The sequence below is a fragment of the Vanessa tameamea genome, chromosome 18, assembly GCF_037043105.1.
Source record: "Vanessa tameamea isolate UH-Manoa-2023 chromosome 18, ilVanTame1 primary haplotype, whole genome shotgun sequence".
Lineage (NCBI taxonomy): Eukaryota > Metazoa > Arthropoda > Insecta > Lepidoptera > Nymphalidae > Vanessa > Vanessa tameamea.
In genome coordinates this window covers 2,424,567-2,446,923 of record NC_087326.1, presented here as the reverse complement: position 1 = coordinate 2,446,923, position 22,357 = coordinate 2,424,567, and the positions used below count along the sequence as shown (strand labels likewise).

The following is a 22,357-nucleotide window of genomic DNA, read 5'->3' as shown; positions in this document are numbered from 1 at the left end:
TAACTGCGGGTTTTTTTTCATGGTATAGGTAGACGGAAGGGCAAATAGGCCACTTACTGGTAAGTGGTCACCATAGGCAATGACACTGTGAGAAATATTAACCATTTCTTATACCGTCAATGCGCCAACAACCTTGGGAACTAAGATGTTATGTCCCTTATGCCTGTAGTTATATTGACTCACTCATCCTTCAAACCGGAACACAACAATACTGAGTACTGCTCTGTGGCTTTATTGGATATATGGTGACTGGGTGATACCTACCCAGGAGGGCTTGCACAAAGCCCTACCACCAAGTAAAGGATTACCTGTTTAATACAAAGAGCTATCTTAGCCCAATGATAATATAAACTTAATAATACAAAAGAACATTAGAATACATATATTTTTGCTCATGAAATATTTTAAATATAAATGTATGTTATATTTGGAACCTAAAGAAAATTAAGAACATTTCCTCTGTTACAGTATGATAAAAAAACTTCATCATTTGTTTCTTTTGTCTTGTATTTATGAAATATAGTTAAATCTTATTTAATTTTAATTCCGAAAGAGACGAAGTCTTGAGAACAACTCACACGAGAACAACAAAATTACAATAAGTGAAAACTTACAAATTGTCGCCACGTAAGTTGGTACTCAGTTACCGAAGTAAGATATAGTTGCAACTGTATCAATTTTAAATGTTACCAGATCTGTTATTTATACAACTAAAGGGATATTTTATGATGTGACTATTATACAAGAATATATAAACACATTAAGGCCTTCACTGTACTTACTCCTGTCACAAGTGGAGGCATTAAAATGAGGTGTACTCTACTACTCCAAGGCCCAAGTGCTTCAATAGTTAATGTTACAAAAACTTTATATGGAATACGAGAAGGATAATTGAATTAATATCGTTTGGGGTAAAGAAATAGTATATTTTTAGAGTCATCAAGATGAACTGCTCTTTGAAGAAGAGAATTTACTCAGCAGTGATATTTTATTAGACTGTTACTTAACTTTTAGTTTTCAGTTAAAGGTTTTATATGAACGACAAATTACGATCAGAATTTAGGATGTCAATCCGTCATATGCCCTGAACAATATAGCAACAAGCTATTGTTGTTTCCTAGTAAACTACTTTTTTATATTTCTATGCTCATTGTTCGCCGAATAGTAGTTCCGAGGCTTATTTGAATTCCTGCACATATTACATTTCCACAAATAAAAATTCCCTGTCATGGGTTGTAGGTAAAAATTCACTGAGCGATATATATTCAACTAAATGTGACACGTACGTTTCCAATTCTTTATAGAATCCAGAATCACGCCGCAACGTGTGACGTTGCCTTATTAAATATTTGCATGTTTGAATTCTTCGTGAATAATAATTTTTTATTTCCATTTTTTTATAACTTATCATATTTCAATTAGGCATGTTATGAAACGAGGGTTGACTTCTGATTTTAAGTCCGTCTTTATTATGGTTTCGTGTACAGGGATCATAAGAGTCAGTCAGGTTGGATCTATTATAAATTCTAGATTATCATTTTCAATTTAATGTAGTTAAAAGATTTTTAAAGCGATATTTACTGATTTTAAAATAAAATATGACTTATTAAATTGACTGTGTGTACTTGTATATATTTTTTTCATCTTGCATATACAAGAAGATCTTTTTTATATTCTATATTATGTTTAGTTCTCTTTTCTCATTTATGTTTATGGTAGTAGGGCTATGTGCGAGCTCTGGGAGTAAGTACCACCTACTCATCGTATACTCAACCGTAACAACAAAACAAAAGTATCGTTGCATTCCAATTTGAAGGTATTAAAACAAGTGTAACTGCAGGAACAAGGGACGTAATCTTAGTTTCCCAAGGTTGATGACCCATTGTATACGTAATAAATGAACAATATCAGGTGTCCAGAAATAGTGTTGAGTGAATCGTTAAATAAATATCGTACAATTTTTGAAAATAGTCGTAACAATCTAAAAAATTATCTTATGTCTTCGAACGATATCATTACAGTTGCATAAAAAACGTTGTAAAAAAATAAGCAAAACTTATATCACTTTACAATTAATTATTTGAAACATTCACACTTCTAAGTTCAATTCTACCTTTTCATATCCTACAAATATACGTCGTCTTGATTTCCAGAATTAATTTTCAGTGAGACGAAACGCTCAATAAGCCGTTAGGCCCTGAATATCCTATTATAATTGGTATAGAAGTGTCTTGGTGGGTAGAGCACGTGAAACGTAATATTGATTAAGTTTCAAATCGGACTAGCAGCACCGAATTATTTACTGTTTCATATCGTACTTAACTATTGATAGGTATTTAGATATTTGCACATGTTCATTTGAAGCTCCTACAGTCATCAGTTATTCCATAGACGACCATTAATATTTTAGTTTGTAGGGTGAGTGAGTATACGTCACGCACGATCTATGAATGCTTTTTGACCGGAAGAGCCGATGTATAGGTTGGCGTGATGACTGACTATCAGGTGACCTATTTTTAAGTCTGACATCCAGAAATCAATGAATGAAAAAGATAATATTCAAGAGAATTTTCATATATTCTATATAAATATTATAATTAATTTTGGAACAATTCGTTTCGGTTGAACGTGTTAAATCAGCTCTGAGTCTATTTCATTCATAGATAGGAAAACTTTTGCCTTTTATATAGAAGAGTTTTGAGTTTAGTTATTAGTTATTGAATGTATATTTTTGAACTGATTTATCGTATTGGCACTAACAAATTTTTATACTATTATTAAATAATATTGATAATAATATCTAATAAATATGAATATATAAATAATTCTTAGGCAGTATGTAAATGTAAATAATAATATGTAATAATGTATATTGTACTTTATTTACAGACTCTGTAATTAAAATTATGGAAAAGAGTAACTACTGAGTTTTTTGCCGGCTCTAGGTAGAGTCTACTTTTATTTACTACCTTTACATTAGTTCAACACTGTAAAATGACGATTCAAAAGTGATTTTGTTGTATTCAAGTATGAATAAAGAATATTTTGATTTTGATAAAATATATACAATTATAATTCATTTTATAATTACAGGTATATATGTATATCACTTCAAGATCAATTATAGGAATTCATAAAACATTTAAAAACAGACGTAGCGTGTCTTGACTAATGCATTTTCCGAATAAGTTGAAACGAACACAAAAGTAGTCTAAAATCTGACAAAACTTTAACAATAGTTCTAAAGTCATTCGGACAAAGTTTTTTACTTACCTTGTAACATTTTACAAAAGAAAATCTATATCTTGCAGATATGAAAACTATAAATTTTAAAGTTGAATTTAAAACATATCTTCAGTCACCTTTGATTAGATGTATACTTTGGACATGCCGTAAAAATAAAGGACTATAATACTCTTAGACCCTTTTTTATATTTTGTTTATCAAAGTGGTGAACTAATTGGTTACTTGGTAAACTATGAAAACTTTTTACTTGGTATAATATATAAAATTATCGCTGGCTTAGAACGTAGTTTTTACCAAGAATAAACAAGAGTGATATTCAAAATCGATATCAACAAATATGAACTCCATGCTTTTATAATTGAGAAATGATAACTCACATACACTTTGTTTTTGAATCCATCATCAAATTAAAATGGATAAAAAACTCCTTTTAGCGTTAACCACCAATGACTTCTAAGGTTTCATAATTCAATTTATTTAAATTTCAAACAAACCTGTGAAATATACTATGTAACGTCACGTGTATGAAAAGGCGTTACGTCTATATTATTTTTATTTGAGACCACCGCGCCGCCAGAAAATGATGAATAACCTAAGTCTTAACGTTGAAACAACCATATTGTAAATTTGAATTACAAATTACCTCAGCATTCGACTACTTCAAGTTTCGCTTTGAATTCACTTAGCTGCTATATTATTCTATCGTTAATATAAGTGTTTTAATATTATTATAGTTAAACATATATCTTGAAGACTATACGACTGCATGGCTAAGTTCAATGACATTATGCAAGATAAAGGAAAATGAGGCGTATTCGTTTTTCTGAATTGAAAAAAATAACTTATATAAGTTATAATTTTCGACAAATCTTTAAAAATTAAATAGTTTGTTATAAGACAAATAAAAATTTTACTCTGTCGTTTTCGTGAATAATTTGAATCCAAAATTGTCTGTGTTTTGCTCTCATTAATATTTATCCCATGTCCTGAATTATTAGTTAACTGGATCTGCTAGTTATTCTTCAGTTTATCATTTGATTCATACATTAAAACCCTCTGTTTCTATTTTATCAAGTACTTTTTGAATTAAATGATACTGTTATGATAAAAACGACCGTTATAACTACTATCCAATTATTTCAAGACAGCAAGACCTATGGACCCTAAAGTTCCAATCAATTTCACCAATTTCCGGAACCAATTTTAATCTAGAATAATTCTTTGATTTGAGAATTGTTTACAATGATGACAATGATGATGAAGATGTTAAAAATGATGAAGACTATGACGATGGAGATGACTATAACCATGACTTTGATAATGTTGATGTCGACGATGAAGACTATGCTAATAAATTTGATTATGATAAATATAAATATAAATATTGGACAACATCACATACAATACTCTGATCCCAATGTAAGTAGCTAGAGCACTTGTATTATGGAAAATCAGAAGCAATGACAGTTCCACAAACACCCAGATCCAAGACAACATAGAAAACTAATGAAATTTTTCTACATCGACTCGGCCGGGAATCGAACCCGGGACCTCGGAGTGGCGTACCCATGAAAACCGGTGTACACACTACTCGACCATGGAGGTGATCAATCTGTGGAATCAGCTATAGTCGGCTATTATTTCGAGTCGATACGAACAAAGAACTTTCAAGAAAAGACTCTAATCATATCTTGAAGGCTGGCAACGCACTTGCAAGCCTTTCAGTGTATTCATTTTGCATCAGGTGAGCATTCTGCATTCCGTATTCCATAAAAAATAAGGTTATTTTCATGATGATCATAATTAAGTAACATGTATATTAATAATAAATTTTAGGATGATGATGTTCTTCACAAGCGAGATAAGCTATAACTCATTTAACACTAAAAAATGTATAATTCATCAGGACAAATTAGAAATTATAAATACACAATATATAAAATAAAAGTTAGAAACGGAGTAAATATTAAAACATTAAAATATGACGTTGAAATAAGGTCATCATAATATTATCTTTTGAAAGATTTTTTCCATTAAGAGTAAAAATTTTAACATGCAAAACTAGGTTTTTAACGCTATGAAAATTTGCAAATCATTACCTACTATGTACGTCAGGGCCACACGAATAATATTCTACATTTTCCACGTTATATTTCCTACTATGTGAGCGATCTCAATTGCTAAATTGCTATCGGTGATATGATTTTTTATCATTACGAAGGTTTTGCGATAGATGACAGGCATTTTGTCTAAACATAAGTTATCTAATTTTCAATGTTGACAGTTCATAAAAACAGTTGCGAAAATGCTTTTTATATTAACTTTGTTACTGGATTTTTATAAGGATATATTATATTGCATCAAATAATTCGTTTATTTTAGCGCTTGGTTAGTTTTGTGATCGATTGAATTTGAATATAGAACTTCATTATACAGTTTTTGTTACATACAAAATTATATAGTTAACTGAAAATTCACAATATATAAATTAGACGGCAGAAAGAGCAATAAAGTACTAGAGAAAGTTACTTGCTACCTTTCTTTATAGTAATTAGGAAGTTATAATGTTATTATAAATTTAAACTCTAGATATAAGTTCGTAGAAATAAAAGGACAACATTAATTACGTAAGCTAGACTACAAGCGACACGCTGTTCTGGAATTTTTATGATCACCAACTGTCATATTTCTTTTAAATCATTGATATTTATTCCCTTTGGAATTAGTTTCTTTTATTTTTTAGATATAATTGTATAAAAGAGTGGACAGTGGTGACTTACCAACATGTAGCCTATTTGCGAGCACGCTTCCCTCTGCTATAAAAAAAAGAAGCCTGATTATAGAAGCTACATTACTTGAAAAATCAAAATCAAAATATACTTTATTCAAGTAGACAAGCACTTTTGAATCGTCATTTAACAAACTGTTTTAATGAAGTTACCACCGGTTCGGAATGCAGAACCTACCGAGAAGAACCAGCATATAAAATACAAAGTCATGTTAGTTAAATACAATTACATACATGTGTATATAATACATTCTGGCTGGAATTGAACAAGTATTAGCTCCACGCTTTTTTTTCATCTACATAATCTTGTATTGTACATAAGAGCCGAGATGGCCCAGTGGTTAGAACGCGTGCATCTTAACCGATGATTTCGGGTTCAAACCCAGGCAGGCACCACTGAATTTTCATGTGCTTAATTTGTGTTTATAATTCATCTCGTGCTCGGCGGTGAAGGAAAACATCGTGAGGAAACCTGCATGTGTCTAATTTCAACGAAATTCTGCCACATGTGTATTCCACCAACCCGCATTGGAGCAGCGTGGTGGAATATGCTCCATACCTTCTCCTCAAAAGGGAGAGGAGGCCTTAGCCCAGCAGTGGGAAAATTTACAGGCTGGTAATGTTTATGTTTTATGTATGTAATTTTGTATTGAATAATATTTCTTTCTTCTTTCTATAACTAAGAAAGTATAAAAGTCATTTATAACAAATACACGATAAGTAAAGTAATCTCTATAAACAGAATTAAGTTTTATTAATAATTAAAATCGTTTGGCACGTCGGTAAGAATATAAAGATTCAGTGAAATCGATGAAAGATTTTTATACAATATTTTGAAATTTTTTGAAAAAGAAATATTGTGATTGACATAATATTTGGGGCTCAATCCAATAGAACTGCGTTGGAGCTTCAAATAGTTTATTTAATAACTGGAAGATAATCGTCATATAACTATGAACTACAAATATTATCTGCACTATTATATTATAGAAATGATACATATTAAAAATATGTGATTATTCACATGTAATTACAATATACAAACAATTATTTTTATTTCAATATAATCGTTTTCGAGTAATTGTTAAGATGAAGGCCAATGTATTCCACTATACAGTCTAACCTGAGCCAATACTTTCTGTTTATCTGTTTCATAATACAAGACTTAAATTTTGGTATAATTGTTAACTTGAAGGCAATCGACTCGATACATATTCTAAATTCAAACAGATATTCTTAATATATGTAGTTGTATTCCGATTTGAAATATGAGTGAGTCAGTGTAGAAGGGACATTACTTCCTAGCTTCTTATTTCCAAAGATTGGTGGCGATTGACGATGCACAGGATGGTAATAATTTATTACAGTGCCAATGACTTACTACCAAGTTGATTGTCAGTCTTCCATCCAATTTTTAATAATATAAAAATAATAGATTATTAATTAAAACTTTCCTTTGTATTATTTAAAATAAGTATCAGTCTGTTTTCAGTGCATTGTTTGATTCAGTTTTTTGTTACGTCAAATCAAATGACAAGACAAGATATAAAATTTTAAATGCGACTGAAAAAAACTGAATGAAAATATTATTTAACATGATAAAAAAGGAATGCATTGCGTCGCACGAAATAGAGGTTAAACAAATTTAACAGAATATAAATCACGTTTTTCAGTTATTTACATAGAGCTTATAACGCATTAATTTTTATCTTCGTGTATACTTTAAGTATGACAACGAACTCTTAAAGAGGATATTGACTATGAATGTAAAATGCTACGTAATGATAAGAAAATATTGAATATATTTAAAATTTATTTCCGCCATTGATTTCGTGAATTTAAACCGATTTAAGTAATGAGGATAAACATCAATAAAGAGTTTTTGATTGTATCGTATTTGTGATTAACCTTATTGTAAGTAATACTTGATGGCTTCGTGCAAGTCCATCTAGGTAGGTGCTACCCATTTATCAGATATTGTACAACAGCCAAACTTAGTACTGTTGTGTCCCGGTTTGAAGGTTGAGTGAGCCGTGTAACTACAGTCACAAGGGACATAACATAATAGTGCCAAAGGTTGGTTGCATTGGTGTGATTTACAGAATATTATTTCCTACAGCGTCAATGTCTATGAGCGGTGGTGACGTCATACCATCAGGTGGCCCATTTGCCCAACCACCTAACTTTTACATACAAAAAAAAAACTCATAACGCGAAGCATCGGAGAGTGATTTACGACCATCAGCAATAATGAATTATTGCTCTTGTGTGTAGTAGTACAGATACCGTTTTTTTATGTATTCATTTTAAATGACCTTGTTCAAAAGAATGACAGTTGTGTACAGTGTCAACCGATGTTAAATACAGTAAGTAAGTAAGCAAGTATAGTAAGTCTGTAATTGTGACACTATTGGGCCGCGGCCTCACCTCATGCTGCTTTAATGATAATGTCTGTTCTAACCATTGGACCATTGAGTCTCCAGCACATGTTTGATCTGATTAGAACGAATTTCTATTTATTATTTAGTTTGATGAAACATAATAGCACGCTCCGGACTGAAAATACATTAGTGCCAATCTTCATACTGGCCAGAAGCAGCACATCAATTAGTATAGTTCGAACTATAATTTGAACTACCAAAGAGGTTTAATATTTTATTTGTGACAGAGAAGTTATTGATTTAAACACTTCATATTGCGCGATACAAACAACTGTACATACAATATGAATCGTTGTTAGCTTTAAAGTAATATAAAATTACACACAGACAGTAAAAGACTTAAGAGAGTTCAGAACCTTTTTCTCCTTTGATTTTATTACTTTTGACAATTTTTGTGTTACTAATTTAAATTTAAATTATATATTGTGTAACTAATTTTTACTTAAGTAAAAGTTTTCTTCGAATTAGAATTTCGATCACTGTGCGGACCCAAATAATAATAACACATATGAACTTACATATGCTATATGTTTATACATATATACAAATAGTTTTAAAAAAACTATAGCACGTATGCATACGCATAGTATATGTTGATGTATGAACTAAAAAATAACGGTGCGTCAACGGCACAGACAATTTATCGCTTCTTGAAACACTCTGAAATTTTACAAAACCTAACATCGGATGGGTTTGTTTTTTTTTTCTTCTATTTAAGCTCAACCGTTATCTCTCAGTTTTATATCTCAATTTCCCTTTTTTCCGTCGGGATGGGTTTGAACTCGCGATATCAATCTCAGTCCTTACGGGTTAATGATACGTGGGTATATATGACTCTATTTGGATGGGGTCTTGTAAATGATACGGATAATACGTGAATTTTATCTCCACACACCGAACGTAAAAAACCTCGTTAAGCTGTATTATAAAATGTAGTAAGGTTTTTTTTTTGTACCTTCGCTTTTTTTCTCGAAGATCGTTGACGTATGAAAAAAAAAACTTTTTTTTTTATTTTAATAACTACGGTAAATATTATTACTGCTTAAATTTATCTCTAGTTTAAGTTAAAATAAGTTGTGATTAATACTTTATTCTTATTGTTGTTGGTGGTGGAATTGTTACTAAGGGAACGATGGAACTGACATTTAGCTTTGTCGCTAAAAAGTCACAAAAAAAAATAGATTAAAAAAAAAATATATATCTCCATAAATAATAACATATTACTTTATATATACCATTTTTTACAGTACATGAATCATTTCATCATAAATCATATTTGTTTCTTGTGAACTACATGGTTTGATCGAGGAAATTATTCACTGCCTTTCTAGCACTTTCACAGTTAGAGTTCCTCCCAACACGTACGCTTTTCCCTTCTTCCCTTTAACCTTTCTTTATTTTTTTTATAGAACACGTGATAAATTATAAAAATAATGACGTCAGTTCGTTGGAAGAACAGTTCCAATTTCAAAATATTTCAGAAGAATTTCCTGGACTTAAATCGACTATTACTTTAGTGACCTGTATAGGCACTAACAAATTAGGCACGGGACGAGTCGAAGCTGCTTTCGGATATATACCCTTCACGTGTGTAAATGCCTTCTATCAACTAATCAACAAAAAAATAATCAACCTTATTTTTCTACTGGGCTCTCTCGGCATTCGAGTGACGTTAATACTTAAAATTAATACAATATTACTCATACTTTATATTACCTGGAAGAAATCCTTAATATATTTCTTTAATAATATGCTTACTCTTGGAAATCCATCTTTTTTCATGTTAAATATTCCTATATATATATTTATGTAATAGCGGGCAAATAGACTACCTGATCGTAAGTCTCATAGATTGGCGCTGTATGAAATAATAAAAAACCCTTACAAATACGCCCAATGCGCCTACAAACTTATATATTTCCTGTAGTTACATTGGCTCACTCACCCTTCAAACCGGAACACAAGAGCAGTAAGTATTTCTGTTTGGCAGTTGAATATCTTATGAGTGGGTGGTTATTACTGAGACGGGCTTTCAAATACTTTAGTAGTACATAAATAAAAAAAAAAAGAATAGTAAGTTCGTTTTAATCTGTCTGGAATATTATTATAATTAACTGAAAATGGCACAGAATGAAAATTAAAACAAAGTGTTTATAAACACTAATGTATTTCATTTTAACTAAATTAAGCCTTGTAAAAAATACATTAGATGTCGAGCCAGGTCATTCAGTACATCAACAAGGTCGAAGTTCACTTGCCGACGAAAATAACATCGACGTAATCAAAACACACACTCTGATATGTTTCAATGGAAGGAGGAGTTGCGATAAACAAACATTACATTTACATATTCCTTGCGATTTGTTAATACCTCTGATATATTAAACACTACAAGCAGTTCTTGATTGATATATTTTTATTTGTAATACAACTATATTCCAGTTATATTTCTTATTTAAGATCTCGACCAATGATAGCGCGTCAATTGAACGTCACAGTTCCCTCCTCTTGTGGTTGGAACAGGCTGTTGATCCATAAAACGAAGACATAATTTAATTACCGATTGCTATTAATATTTTCCGCGTATTTACTTACTAACAATTTATATCATTATAAATATGTTAAGGGTAAAAATATGACATAATACTCGTATATTTCATATTTGTTAAGTCAAAGTTATCTACTTGCGAGATCTAATTGGTCTGTTTTAAGATGAAAAGAAATAATATTTGTGCTCCCTTGACCTTTAAATACTCGAAGAACTTAAGCCTTAAGATGGGTGACATTATTTTTAGGATTAAAGAAAGATAATCTAGCTAGTTAGCTAGTATAACCTAGTAATAGCTTACTATAAATCACGACGCTCACATGATACACGCGTTGCCGCAAACCCAACGAAAAGGAAAGTACGTAATATGACAAAATCAATCTTTGACAATAATTAACGTTTCAATATATGCATTAATCCAAATACACTACATAAATATTTATTAAATACAATTAAATTTATGTATTTTTTTTTCTATTACCTCCTTACTATTTGAAAATTCGTAGCATATGTTTTATAAACCGGTGGAACTTATGGCACAAGACCGTTCTTAGAGTAGGGATTCCATTATTTCGGTCCTCCCGATGTCCGTTTGAATTTAAGGCAATATGTTAATTTTTCTGTTATGATTTAGCATATTTTAATAAAATTTCGCCTAATGGATATTATTTTGAGAGATTTTTGTTTATAATGCAAGCAATGTATAAGTTTCATTTCCAATCATTTTAGTTTTATGAATTATTGTCGCGTATGACGATAACATTTATATATATTATTAATATAAAATAGTCAGGCAGACTGATTAATGGATCACCTGATGATAAATGGTCACCACTGTCTATAGACAACGTCATTATAAGCAACATTAATTTTTCTTTTATTTTCAAAGCGCTACCGACCATGGTACCTACGAAACAAGCACTGAGGACATAGTGATGTCCTCAGTACTTACTATCCTGCACCAGCTCGCCTATCATACAAACATTATTATATAATGATATAGCTGACTGGTTTATATATTTATATAGTTTATAGTTTATATGTAAGTGATACTCTACAGTGGTACTTTGCGTAACCTAAACCCTAATACCGAGTTACCATACAAAGTTAGTACAGCTCACAAAGTACTATTACCAATATACTTATTATCGAAAAGAATACAGATTTATAGTATGAAAAAATACCTTTCGGCGTCTATCGACAGAGGATGGATCCATTAACATCCATCGTCGTGCATAAAACAAAATACATTGAATTTATTTATGTTTAATTTTATATTTTTAAATATGTGTTCCTGTAAGTCCTCGTGTTCAAATAAAGATGGTCACATGACTCATACCTGTATGTAAGTCTCAGGTGCGTCTGTTATATTACCATTAACAAATGATTAATTTGAATAACTTCAAGGTAAATTCAAATCTGGGAATACTATATATATTTTGTTTTAATAATTATTACAATTACTTGGTGGTAGGGCTTTGTGCAAGCCCGTCTGGGTAGGTACCACCCACTCATCAGATATTGTACCGCCAAATAACAGTACACTGTATTGTTGTGTTCCGGTTAGAAGGGTGAGTGAGCCAGTGTAATCACAGGCACATGGGACATAACATCTTAGTTCCACAGGTTGGTGGCGCAAAGGTGATGTAAGGAATGGTTAATATCTCTTACAGCGCATTTGTCTATGGGCGGTGGTGACCACTTACCATCAGGTGGCCCATATGCTCGTCCGCATACCAATGCCATAAAAAAAAAACAATAATTAACGTCATATGTAACGTCTCAAACGAAAGGATTCTAACTCACAAAGTTGAACTCTGACATCTACTGTCTTTTTCTGCCATGAACTGAATTCGCAGGATATATATTTTTTAAATCGATACAAATTATGATGCTGTGAACTCTTTTTAGATAAAAAAAATAATTAAAGCATGCTACGTTATATTTTGCAGCGGTTGGAAAGTTGATATTAAAAAGTATTCATTCGAAATTCGAAAAAGATAAAACAAAAGAAATGCCTTTATTAATTGGAAAATACTATTCGAATACTGAAAATTTTTTTCATAATTTTAATTGTACGAAAAATTATTTTTTCCTACACGTTCCGATATTCCGTGTTACGTCATGAATATTAACGTACTCGTATTTCAAAGCCTAGTCTTAGACCTGTCTATTATTACAAAAAAAAAAACCTTTTCAAACGAAAGGGTATTTTTATTTTTAATTAAATTTATTTAAAATAGGTAGAGCAGACTGGCAAATAAGATAACTGATTAAAAAAAAAAATAATTTACTAAATCCAACCTCACTTAAGGTAATGTAGGGAATGGTTAATATTTCTTACAGTGCAAATGCGTCATGAACCTTGGGAACTAAGATAATACGAAATTCGTGCCTGAAGTAGCACTGGCTCAATCACTCTTTAAGATGGAACATTACAACACTAAACACTGCCGTTTGGCGGTAGAATATGTATGTGAGGTAAGAGTTAGCCATATAAATTCAAACTTTACTATTTTTTTATAAATAAGAGCTAAGATAATAATTAAATTTCGGTCTGTATGTATCTTTTTAAAGTGATAACTTCTTATGGGAGAGCAACCCTCTTCGTTACGTAACGCGTTACGGCGCCAATCTGTCTGACTTCCCTTTCTCTTACGCATACGGCGGCGGCTCCTCCTCTTTCACTCTAACCCACAGTGCTAGAAGTATTTCGGACAGACTTTTAAAGTTATTACTTCTGTTGCGTGTCATGTAGGACGGGCAAATGGCCACCTGATGATAAGTGATCACCACCCATAAACATTGACGTTGTAAGAAATATTAACCATTACTTACATCACACAATGCTACCGACATTGATAGCTAAGATGTTATATCCCTTGTGCCTGTAGCCTGTATCTACCCAGGCGGGCACAAAGCACACCAAGTGAAAGTATCGTTACAAATGTAACTGAAATATAAGTAAATGGAAATAATTTCGTTGTATTGGTATTAAATAGATCTAAAGTTAAATAATTCAAACCACAGAATTACAATTACAGCTTAATGGGAGATTTTGTATCTAAAACAATTAATATATATCTTCCTTGTGGATTAATTACGTGACAAACGGAGAGTCCCCGTTACTCGCACACTTAATTTCGCTCGGTTTCATCGGAGATAATATACATTTTATATACAACGATACGGGATTTCAGAATAAGAATCAGAACATACTCATTACTTCTTCACATAATCTCTGTCCCTCTGTCTCTTTAAGTATAAGACGATCGTGTTAAGAGGTTACGGTCTTCAAGTGAACTGCAAAGAATGTAGGAACTATTATATAAATAGTATAAATGGAAACAATTTGGACATTTTTGTAAAATAAAAAAAAAAATTGTATCTGTTTGTGTTTGTGTGTGTGTGATGTCTATGTGTGTTTTTGATTACTATGTATGTGATCGGTATTCTTAAATGTAAAGCATTTGGTGCTGAGAGATCGCGATAATTACAGACTCTATGCTCGATAGAATCAAGATGAAATATCCAAATCTTAATCTTAACCAAACATCGCGGGTTCAATCTGGACAATCTTTTCTGAGTTTTCATATTTTATTTGAATATATATATTTATAATGAATCTCATGTTAAATTGTGGCAGATGTGACCCTGAAGCTGTATAGTGGAATGGCATTAAAGCCTTCTGCTTTGGCCATAAAATATTTATATTTTATATATATTTTAACATAATGTTATTACAAATATAATATAAAAATACATATATAATATTCATTTATTTGAACCTGGTATAGTATTATTATTTTCCCATACTGTAAATATTGTATTAAAATCATTACGAGTATTCATATGTATATTTATATGAATAGATAAATTCAAAATTAAAGTTTAAGCTAGCAGACGAAAAAGAAGATTTTTTTTTTTAAATATTCACCTGCAAATCGACTTTCCTTTCAGTGCATTTAGAGAAAATCGTGTACAATTTATAAACGTTATTTTTAATTACGAGACTTATTACTCTACCACGCTACCATTTCCACATATGCTGATTTTGAATGCTCGTCATAAGTAACTTGCCATATCAGTAGCCGGGTATGGTTCGTGCCCCTAAGATCGGACCGAGAAGTCATGATAGTAAAGCCTTCCTTTATAAATAGTGCATAGCAAATAATTTAGTAATTGAATAGTTCCTGAGATTAACTGAGATACATACATACATACATATATATTAATTAAATATGTTACAGATAATATATTATTGGTGGTGGTGCTTTGTGCAAGCCAATCTGGGTAGGTATCTCTTACTCATCACATACTCTACCGCCTTACAGCAGTACTTAGTATTGTTCTGTTTCAGTTTGAAAGCTAATCTTGCTTGGATGAGCTAATCTTATTAAAGGCACGAGAGGCGGTGATGACAATTCACCTCCAGGAGGCCTATTTGCCAGTCTATATACCAATTTTTGAATAGAAAAATCTGCCTAGTCATTATCATGAATATAAATTATTCTAATACATAATGTACCTATATTATATATTAAATAAATATATAACTATTTTCTAAATTAATTATTATTGAACGTACAAGATACAAGAAAGGTGCTTTAAGGGATATGCTTAATTGCTTATCCCTTAAAAATATAATTGCCAGCACATCCAAGACAGAAAAACAATAGAAAAATATTTGGTAGACTCGTTCAGTCATACTGAGTATATCTTAATCACTATTTAATTATTAAATTTCTATTTTCGAACCATATCAATATTTTAATGTCATTTTAATCGTACACTATTAATTACTATGATTATAAATGTCGTAATTAATCTATCAGTGGAATTAATTAAACATGGATTTTTACGATTATACTTAATTTCTATATAAATTAATATATGTGTTTTATATATTCGATTTCGGTTTATTTAAAAATCGGAAAATGATGAATTCTATGTATTTAAATATAGTTTTAGTATTGTGCTGATCCATTGTACTGTTAATATTCCAAATAATAGAAGCAATTCGGGAGAGAATCCTTGCTAATATTCTAAATTCGAAAGTAGAATTATTGTTATGTTGATTTGATTGAAAATTTGGTTGACTATAGTCTGTAAAATGGTTATAATTGACAGTTAACGTGATTAACATTAAAAAAACTGATAGATTTTCAAAAACTGATAATTTACAAATCGTCAAATGTAAGTTGAGCTTACATGAATGTAGTCAATCATATGAAATAGGGTTCAAGTTATATTAGTCAATTCAGTCGGTCGCAGCCGGGCTTATACAAGCCGTGTCGCTTGCCGCTCGCTGAAGCGTGCGCACGTATTACAGTAATATTTTAAACGCTCGAGGCTATAATAATTTTATTAAAAAAAAAAAAAATTATGTCTCCGTAACATATTTGATAAGTTTGGGTTAATACGACCTAATCGTAAAAAAAACGTTATGTTACTTTGCATGGAATAATATATACATATATTATAGAATTAATTATAAATTTAAAACATTCGGTCGTTTGTGCACTCAAATAAGTCATCTATCAAAAAAAAAAAAATCATAATCTGTCCATCCATTTGAGAACTACAATGCCACGACTGACGCAACAAAAGATACACAAATATGTCGACCAAATAATACCCTATTTTTGAGGCTTAGTCACGCAAACGGACTCGCGGGCACCAGTTAGTAATGTAATTAATTTTAACTGAATTAAACTTTAAGTTAAAGGAAGATACAAGAAGATACATTATGTTAAATAAACAAAAAAAAATGTTTAATTATGAAGACACTTTGGTGATTGGTTCTGCTGACGAAGGCCCTGCCCCAAAAACTAACAAGAGAATTGCTTTGTATTTTCGTCCTTCAATAGGAAAGCCTTCTGTAGACCATTACATCACCCGTGCGAATCCGGGATATATAGCTAGTAATATAATTACTTCTAAATTCCCAAGGTTGTTGGCACATTGGGCATATGAACCCGCATACCGATATTAAAAGATAATACTATTACAGAAATGTAAGATTTTACTACGTTTTACTTTGTAAAGAATAATAACATAAAATGTCTGAGCAGCTGGCGATCATTCAGTACCAACCCCCGTAGCATTTCCATCACTTAGATTGATTAATGTAATATTACTAAGTAACTCATTATAAAACCAGATAATTAATGGAATGTTCGCGAACATTAATATGAGTGTTATATTAATATCGTACGTCTGGATCGTAAATAAATAAATAAATATTGGACAACATCACATACATTACTTTGATCCCAATGTAAGCAGCTAAAGCACTTGTGTTATGGAAAATCAGAAGTAACGACGGTACCACATACACCCAGACCCAAGACAACATAGAAACATGAACTTTTTCTACATCGACTCGACCGGGAATCGAACCCGGGACCTCGGAGCAGCGCACCCATGAAAACCGGTGTACACACTACTCGACCACGGAGGTCGTCAATTACATATTAAGAATTCAATGTAACACTGAATCGTATTAAGTGTCACATATTATATTTTTCGCAATTTATTTCTGAAGAAGAGTTTTGTTTAAAAAATTCCGGAAAATATTATTAGTGTTAATTATAATATATATAGATATACTTGTAGTTCATTTTAACATATTTCTCAGGCAATAGCCTCACTTGCCATTCAATTAACAGCCTAGCCTTTTAACTAAGTGTTGCTTTTTAATCAGCGGCCTCAATGACATTCAGCTAATACGTATTAAGTTCATAGTGTAGAGTAAGTTGCTCTAGACTCTTCTGAAAACAGAAATAGCAAAATGTGTAACATTTTATTTAAACAAACCTAATCTAGCTAAAATAATTACTTTTGTTTCCAGATGATTGTCTGAATGTAATTGAGGCCGCTATTTGAATGGTTCCATTTAGTAAAATAGTTAGGCTTGTAATTAAAAGGCTAATGAAACTAGGTGGTTGCGACATGTTCATTACACATAGTACAATACATTACAAATTAACTTTTATTGTACACTACACAAATTATAACATAGAAAAAAATCCAGGATGTCCATATCCGTCACGGTAGCATACGAAAACGATCCTGAGACGCCCGCCAAAGAGACGGTACCGCTGCTTTTTTAGTGGGTATTCCGGTGTACTGTAGCACACTAAGCGTCCTAGGCACCGGAATACCATATACACATACCAGGGGGTACTTTACGTGGGGGAAACGCTTAACGCATTTTTAAAGGGAGATAAAAATATAAATAAAGGTATGTAACATAAATTATATGCTTAAAAGACGAGATTGCTGAGTCATTAGAACACGTGAATGTTAAACAAAGATTCAATGCAATAAAAAAATCCATTATTTACTTTTAAATAAGAATGACATATTTATATTTTATCTACAATAACGTATATATATATATATATATATTTAACATATGTAATAAATAAGATCTTTTAATTCTTTAATATATTTCTACTATTACCAAGACATTAATTTAAAGAGTAATCTGTTTACTCAAAATAGAAAGCTTGTTTAAAGGCAGGTTCTTAAGACCCTTTCTAACTAAACAAAGGTACAATAATCTGACTCATTTAAAAGCTTATACCGTTTGATGCTTCTACGCTTCCAACGACCCTTTGTATATAGACGACTAACCTTCATCTACCTCTTTAATTTTACATCATATTCCTGCTTAATTTCGCTATCCGCTACGTAACTTATTTACTGTATTGAAAAACTTTGTAATCTTCATTAAGTTCAGACTTTTTCGAACTTTCGATTACTTTAAGATTTAAATTTATGTGAATTAAATTATATAAGTTTTAATCAATGGACTATGTTCTAATATGATGTTTAATTTATACTAATATCATAAATGCGAAAGTAACCATGACTTCTTTACGCTTTAACTGCTGAACCGATTTGGATTCAATTTGGCGTGGAAGTAGTTTCAGTTGCAGGTAAGGACGTACTACGATTATTTTTATTTTTCATGCGTTGAGATTTGCGTGCTATAAGTTTATAAATTCCGCGCGGGTAATGCGGCAGGTTCAGCTAGTGTTATATAAATATAAGCTTCAAAATATATGTGTGTATCTCATAACGCATGTGTGTGTATCTTCGTAATTGTATGAGTATTATTTTTTTTTTATCTCCAACTAACTTGTCAAATTGTCAAAATCATTCAGTAATATGTCGATACCTAATTTTTCTAGGTTCAAGATTATTTTATGTCGAACTGCCATTATGCGGAGTATCAGATGTCTCTTTAAAATTTATTTGACATTAAAGAACTAGTGATGTGCGTAAAATAAATCGATGTTATTTTTAAATTCGTACAATTTATAATTGGGAAAATAAAAATTGTATGATAGCTGTTAAAACATTTTTTTATGATATAGGTTGAGAACTGATTAGTGGTCACCAATGCTTATATACATGCTGTAAGAAATATTAACTATTCCTCACATCAAAAACGCCGCAACCCTTGGGAACTAAGATGTTATATCTCTCGTGCCTGCAGTTACACTGGTTCACTCACCATTCAAACCCTACTTCAAGTAAAACAGTACTTTTAACAATTGTGTAACATTTAAATATTTCTTTGAAAACTGGAATTGTGCCATTATTGCGCCCAATCTAAGCCAGTCAGTACGTTTCACATACTCGTGGCTACAATTGGAAAATTTAGATATGTTTGATATAGTAATCGTATCTATAATTTTTTGATTATTATTTATAAAAGTATTTAGAGAGGATAATTAATATTCCATAAGATAGAGTATAAATTTACTAAAAAATATTTGTTTTGGGGTGATTGATAGCATTTCTTTGTTCCGTCAAATGTTGCCAGAAATAGTCCGAAATTACCATATTTCAAGGATTTTTTTAAATAATCAAATAAAGTTATAGCTGATTCGAGAAAAATAATAATAATAATATGCGCACACTATATTAATATTTATCTTATAACATATGAAAACTACTGTTTCGAGAGTTTTATCTTAAGTCAATATACCAGTATTAAATGAACTTCTTATTTAGCGAAATGGGTAATAGAGATAAGGGGTTTGTTGAAGAGATGAGGATCAATTGAAAATGGTCAGTCATCAAGGCTATTAGTGAGATAATTATTACACGCACTCATACAAGATCTTACGAGGAGTATTACTATGAATCGGTAATTTTATCATTAGTTATAGTTGAACCTGTGTCAAGTCAGTTTATAATGCACAAAATTGATCAAAGTAATTTAATAAATTAATGAATAAGTGAAAATGAGTGAAGTGAATTTGCAAGCTTTGGGTAAACGGAGTAAGTTAAAAATATTATACTTTGATATTAACTGCTGAGGTTTGTAAAAAACCGATTATCAATTTATACAGTTCCCCCAAATAGCAATTCAGTTTAAATGTTGAGTGAGTTAGCTTCATTAATTTTATTATATTTATATTATACTTATAGTTATTTTAATTATGTTTTTGTATTAAGTAATTGCCTTTTAATTATTGCCTATTAAGCATTCAGCTTAAGTTTTGTATAAATAGATTTTCTTGGCTAAAATTTGAAACCCGTTTTTTTACCGTTTGGGAGCAAAAATGGATTAGTAGTTAAACGATGAGAATCCTCACCAAATATAACCAAGTAAGCATCGCTGCATGTGGTTAATTTATGTGAGGGAAAATATTACGAGGAAATCTACAAATGAAGAAAATATACCACACATGTATCCAACCAGCATACAGCTTGATGAAATACGCACCAAACCTACCTCGAAGGGATTAATTGAGGATGATAATGATGACGATGACCTAAGGGGCGACTAGTCAAGTTTGTAGGACATATTATTAGTTTATAAGTATGGAAGGAAATAAAGGTACACTCTCTATTTCCTCATTCACTTAATCAAATTTGACATGAACGGGAAGAGTTTGGATGCCGGACAAATCACGGTTTTGTGCTTTTCGGGGCACGGGACACACACTCCCAACTTCCAGTAACGGAACTTTTATTGAGAATTTTTTCGTCTAAAATATTGTAACTTTTTATCAGCTGACCTCCTCTAGAAGAAAGGTTTTAACCCCCTGTAGAGGAATTTTTAGAAGTGTTACTTTTCAATTACCGAATTTCATTGTAATCAATTTAATTTAAAAATATATATTTTGGTTTCCTCCTACTTCACTATTTAACCTAATTCAATATTTTCGAACATTATTGTTTTCATATATGATTAAGTTGTCTAAAACACAAATGTCCTATCAGCCGTACGATCTGTGATACAGTATTAGCAGTTTTCAGTTAGTAGAAATCCTTTTTGTATCACAAGGTTTTAATGATAAGGATAACTTGATAATATTTTCCATTCGATTATTAATTTTAATCCTCATTATAATTCCGAATTTTTCTCGTGCCAGTGAGCCAATTTGTAATGTTGAACAATACCCGTATTTTTCATTGTGGAGGTAACGAATTTTCAGTGTTTCACGTGTAAGGATTTACTCGTGTAAAACTTGGGAAGTTCGCTCGTAAAAATATGAACGGGAAACATTGGAAATATTCGCAGTTTTTGCCAATGTTTATTTTAGGCATATAGACTATCAAATAGGCAGTTCTCGGGAAGTGGTTACAATTGCAAATACACTTACGTATATAGTATAATTTATCATACTCTACATTGCTAAAGAAGTCATACAATTTTAAATATTAAATTTGATAATTCACAAGGGCTTAATTTATCTTTTGCTCGGCTGTGAAAAAAGCACCTTGTGGAAATTTTGACTAAAACCTCTAATTAATCAACCTATGTTGAGTAGGGTTATGTAATATATCTTTTGGTAAAATCGATACCAATAATATGACTTATACATGCCCTATAAATAGATGATTTTGAGAGTAATAATAGTTCAATAACCTGAGAAGACGACTGCCTTCAGTTTTAGTTATCTGACGTAGCCGAAGACTATGAATTTAAATTTGAGATGAATATTATCTAGCTGGCAGTGGAGTATCATGGTGAATATTCTGTGAATAAATTAAGTATCGAATTCTTAGAAGCCTTAGCTCAGCAGTAGGACATTGATGACAGCAATTTTTACTAGTTTTTATCATAACATTATTCGGCTACAAAAAAACTACGGTACGTAAAAAATATTTTTTCCGTAGAAAATAAATTTATTTCTAATAAATTTATACCTACTACTTACGGATTTATTCCGTAAAATATTCGAAGTAGAGAAATTTATTGAAAGCTAATAAGAGTAATAGATGCTATTTTAATTAGTTCCATGCTCCAATTGTAAATTCCCTGATCGTAAGTGCCCGACGTTGCCTGAATAAATCTGAATATGA

General features: G+C 31.2%; 2 protein-coding genes across 3 annotated transcripts in view; one reads left to right on the top strand and one right to left on the bottom strand.

Moving 5' to 3' along the window:
* Nucleotides 1-22,357, bottom strand: part of LOC113400155 (hemicentin-2-like) — a 319,029-nt gene that overhangs the window by 183,991 nt on the left and 112,681 nt on the right. The gene's annotated exons all lie outside the window — the stretch shown is intronic.
* Nucleotides 20,191-22,357, top strand: part of LOC113400154 (putative transporter SVOPL) — a 33,842-nt gene continuing 31,675 nt past the window's right edge. The window contains exon 1 of the mRNA XM_026639620.2: nucleotides 20,191-20,323. Coding sequence (XP_026495405.2) covers nucleotides 20,287-20,323 — 37 coding nt within the window. The 5' untranslated portion in view covers nucleotides 20,191-20,286. The remainder of the gene's footprint in view (nucleotides 20,324-22,357) is intronic.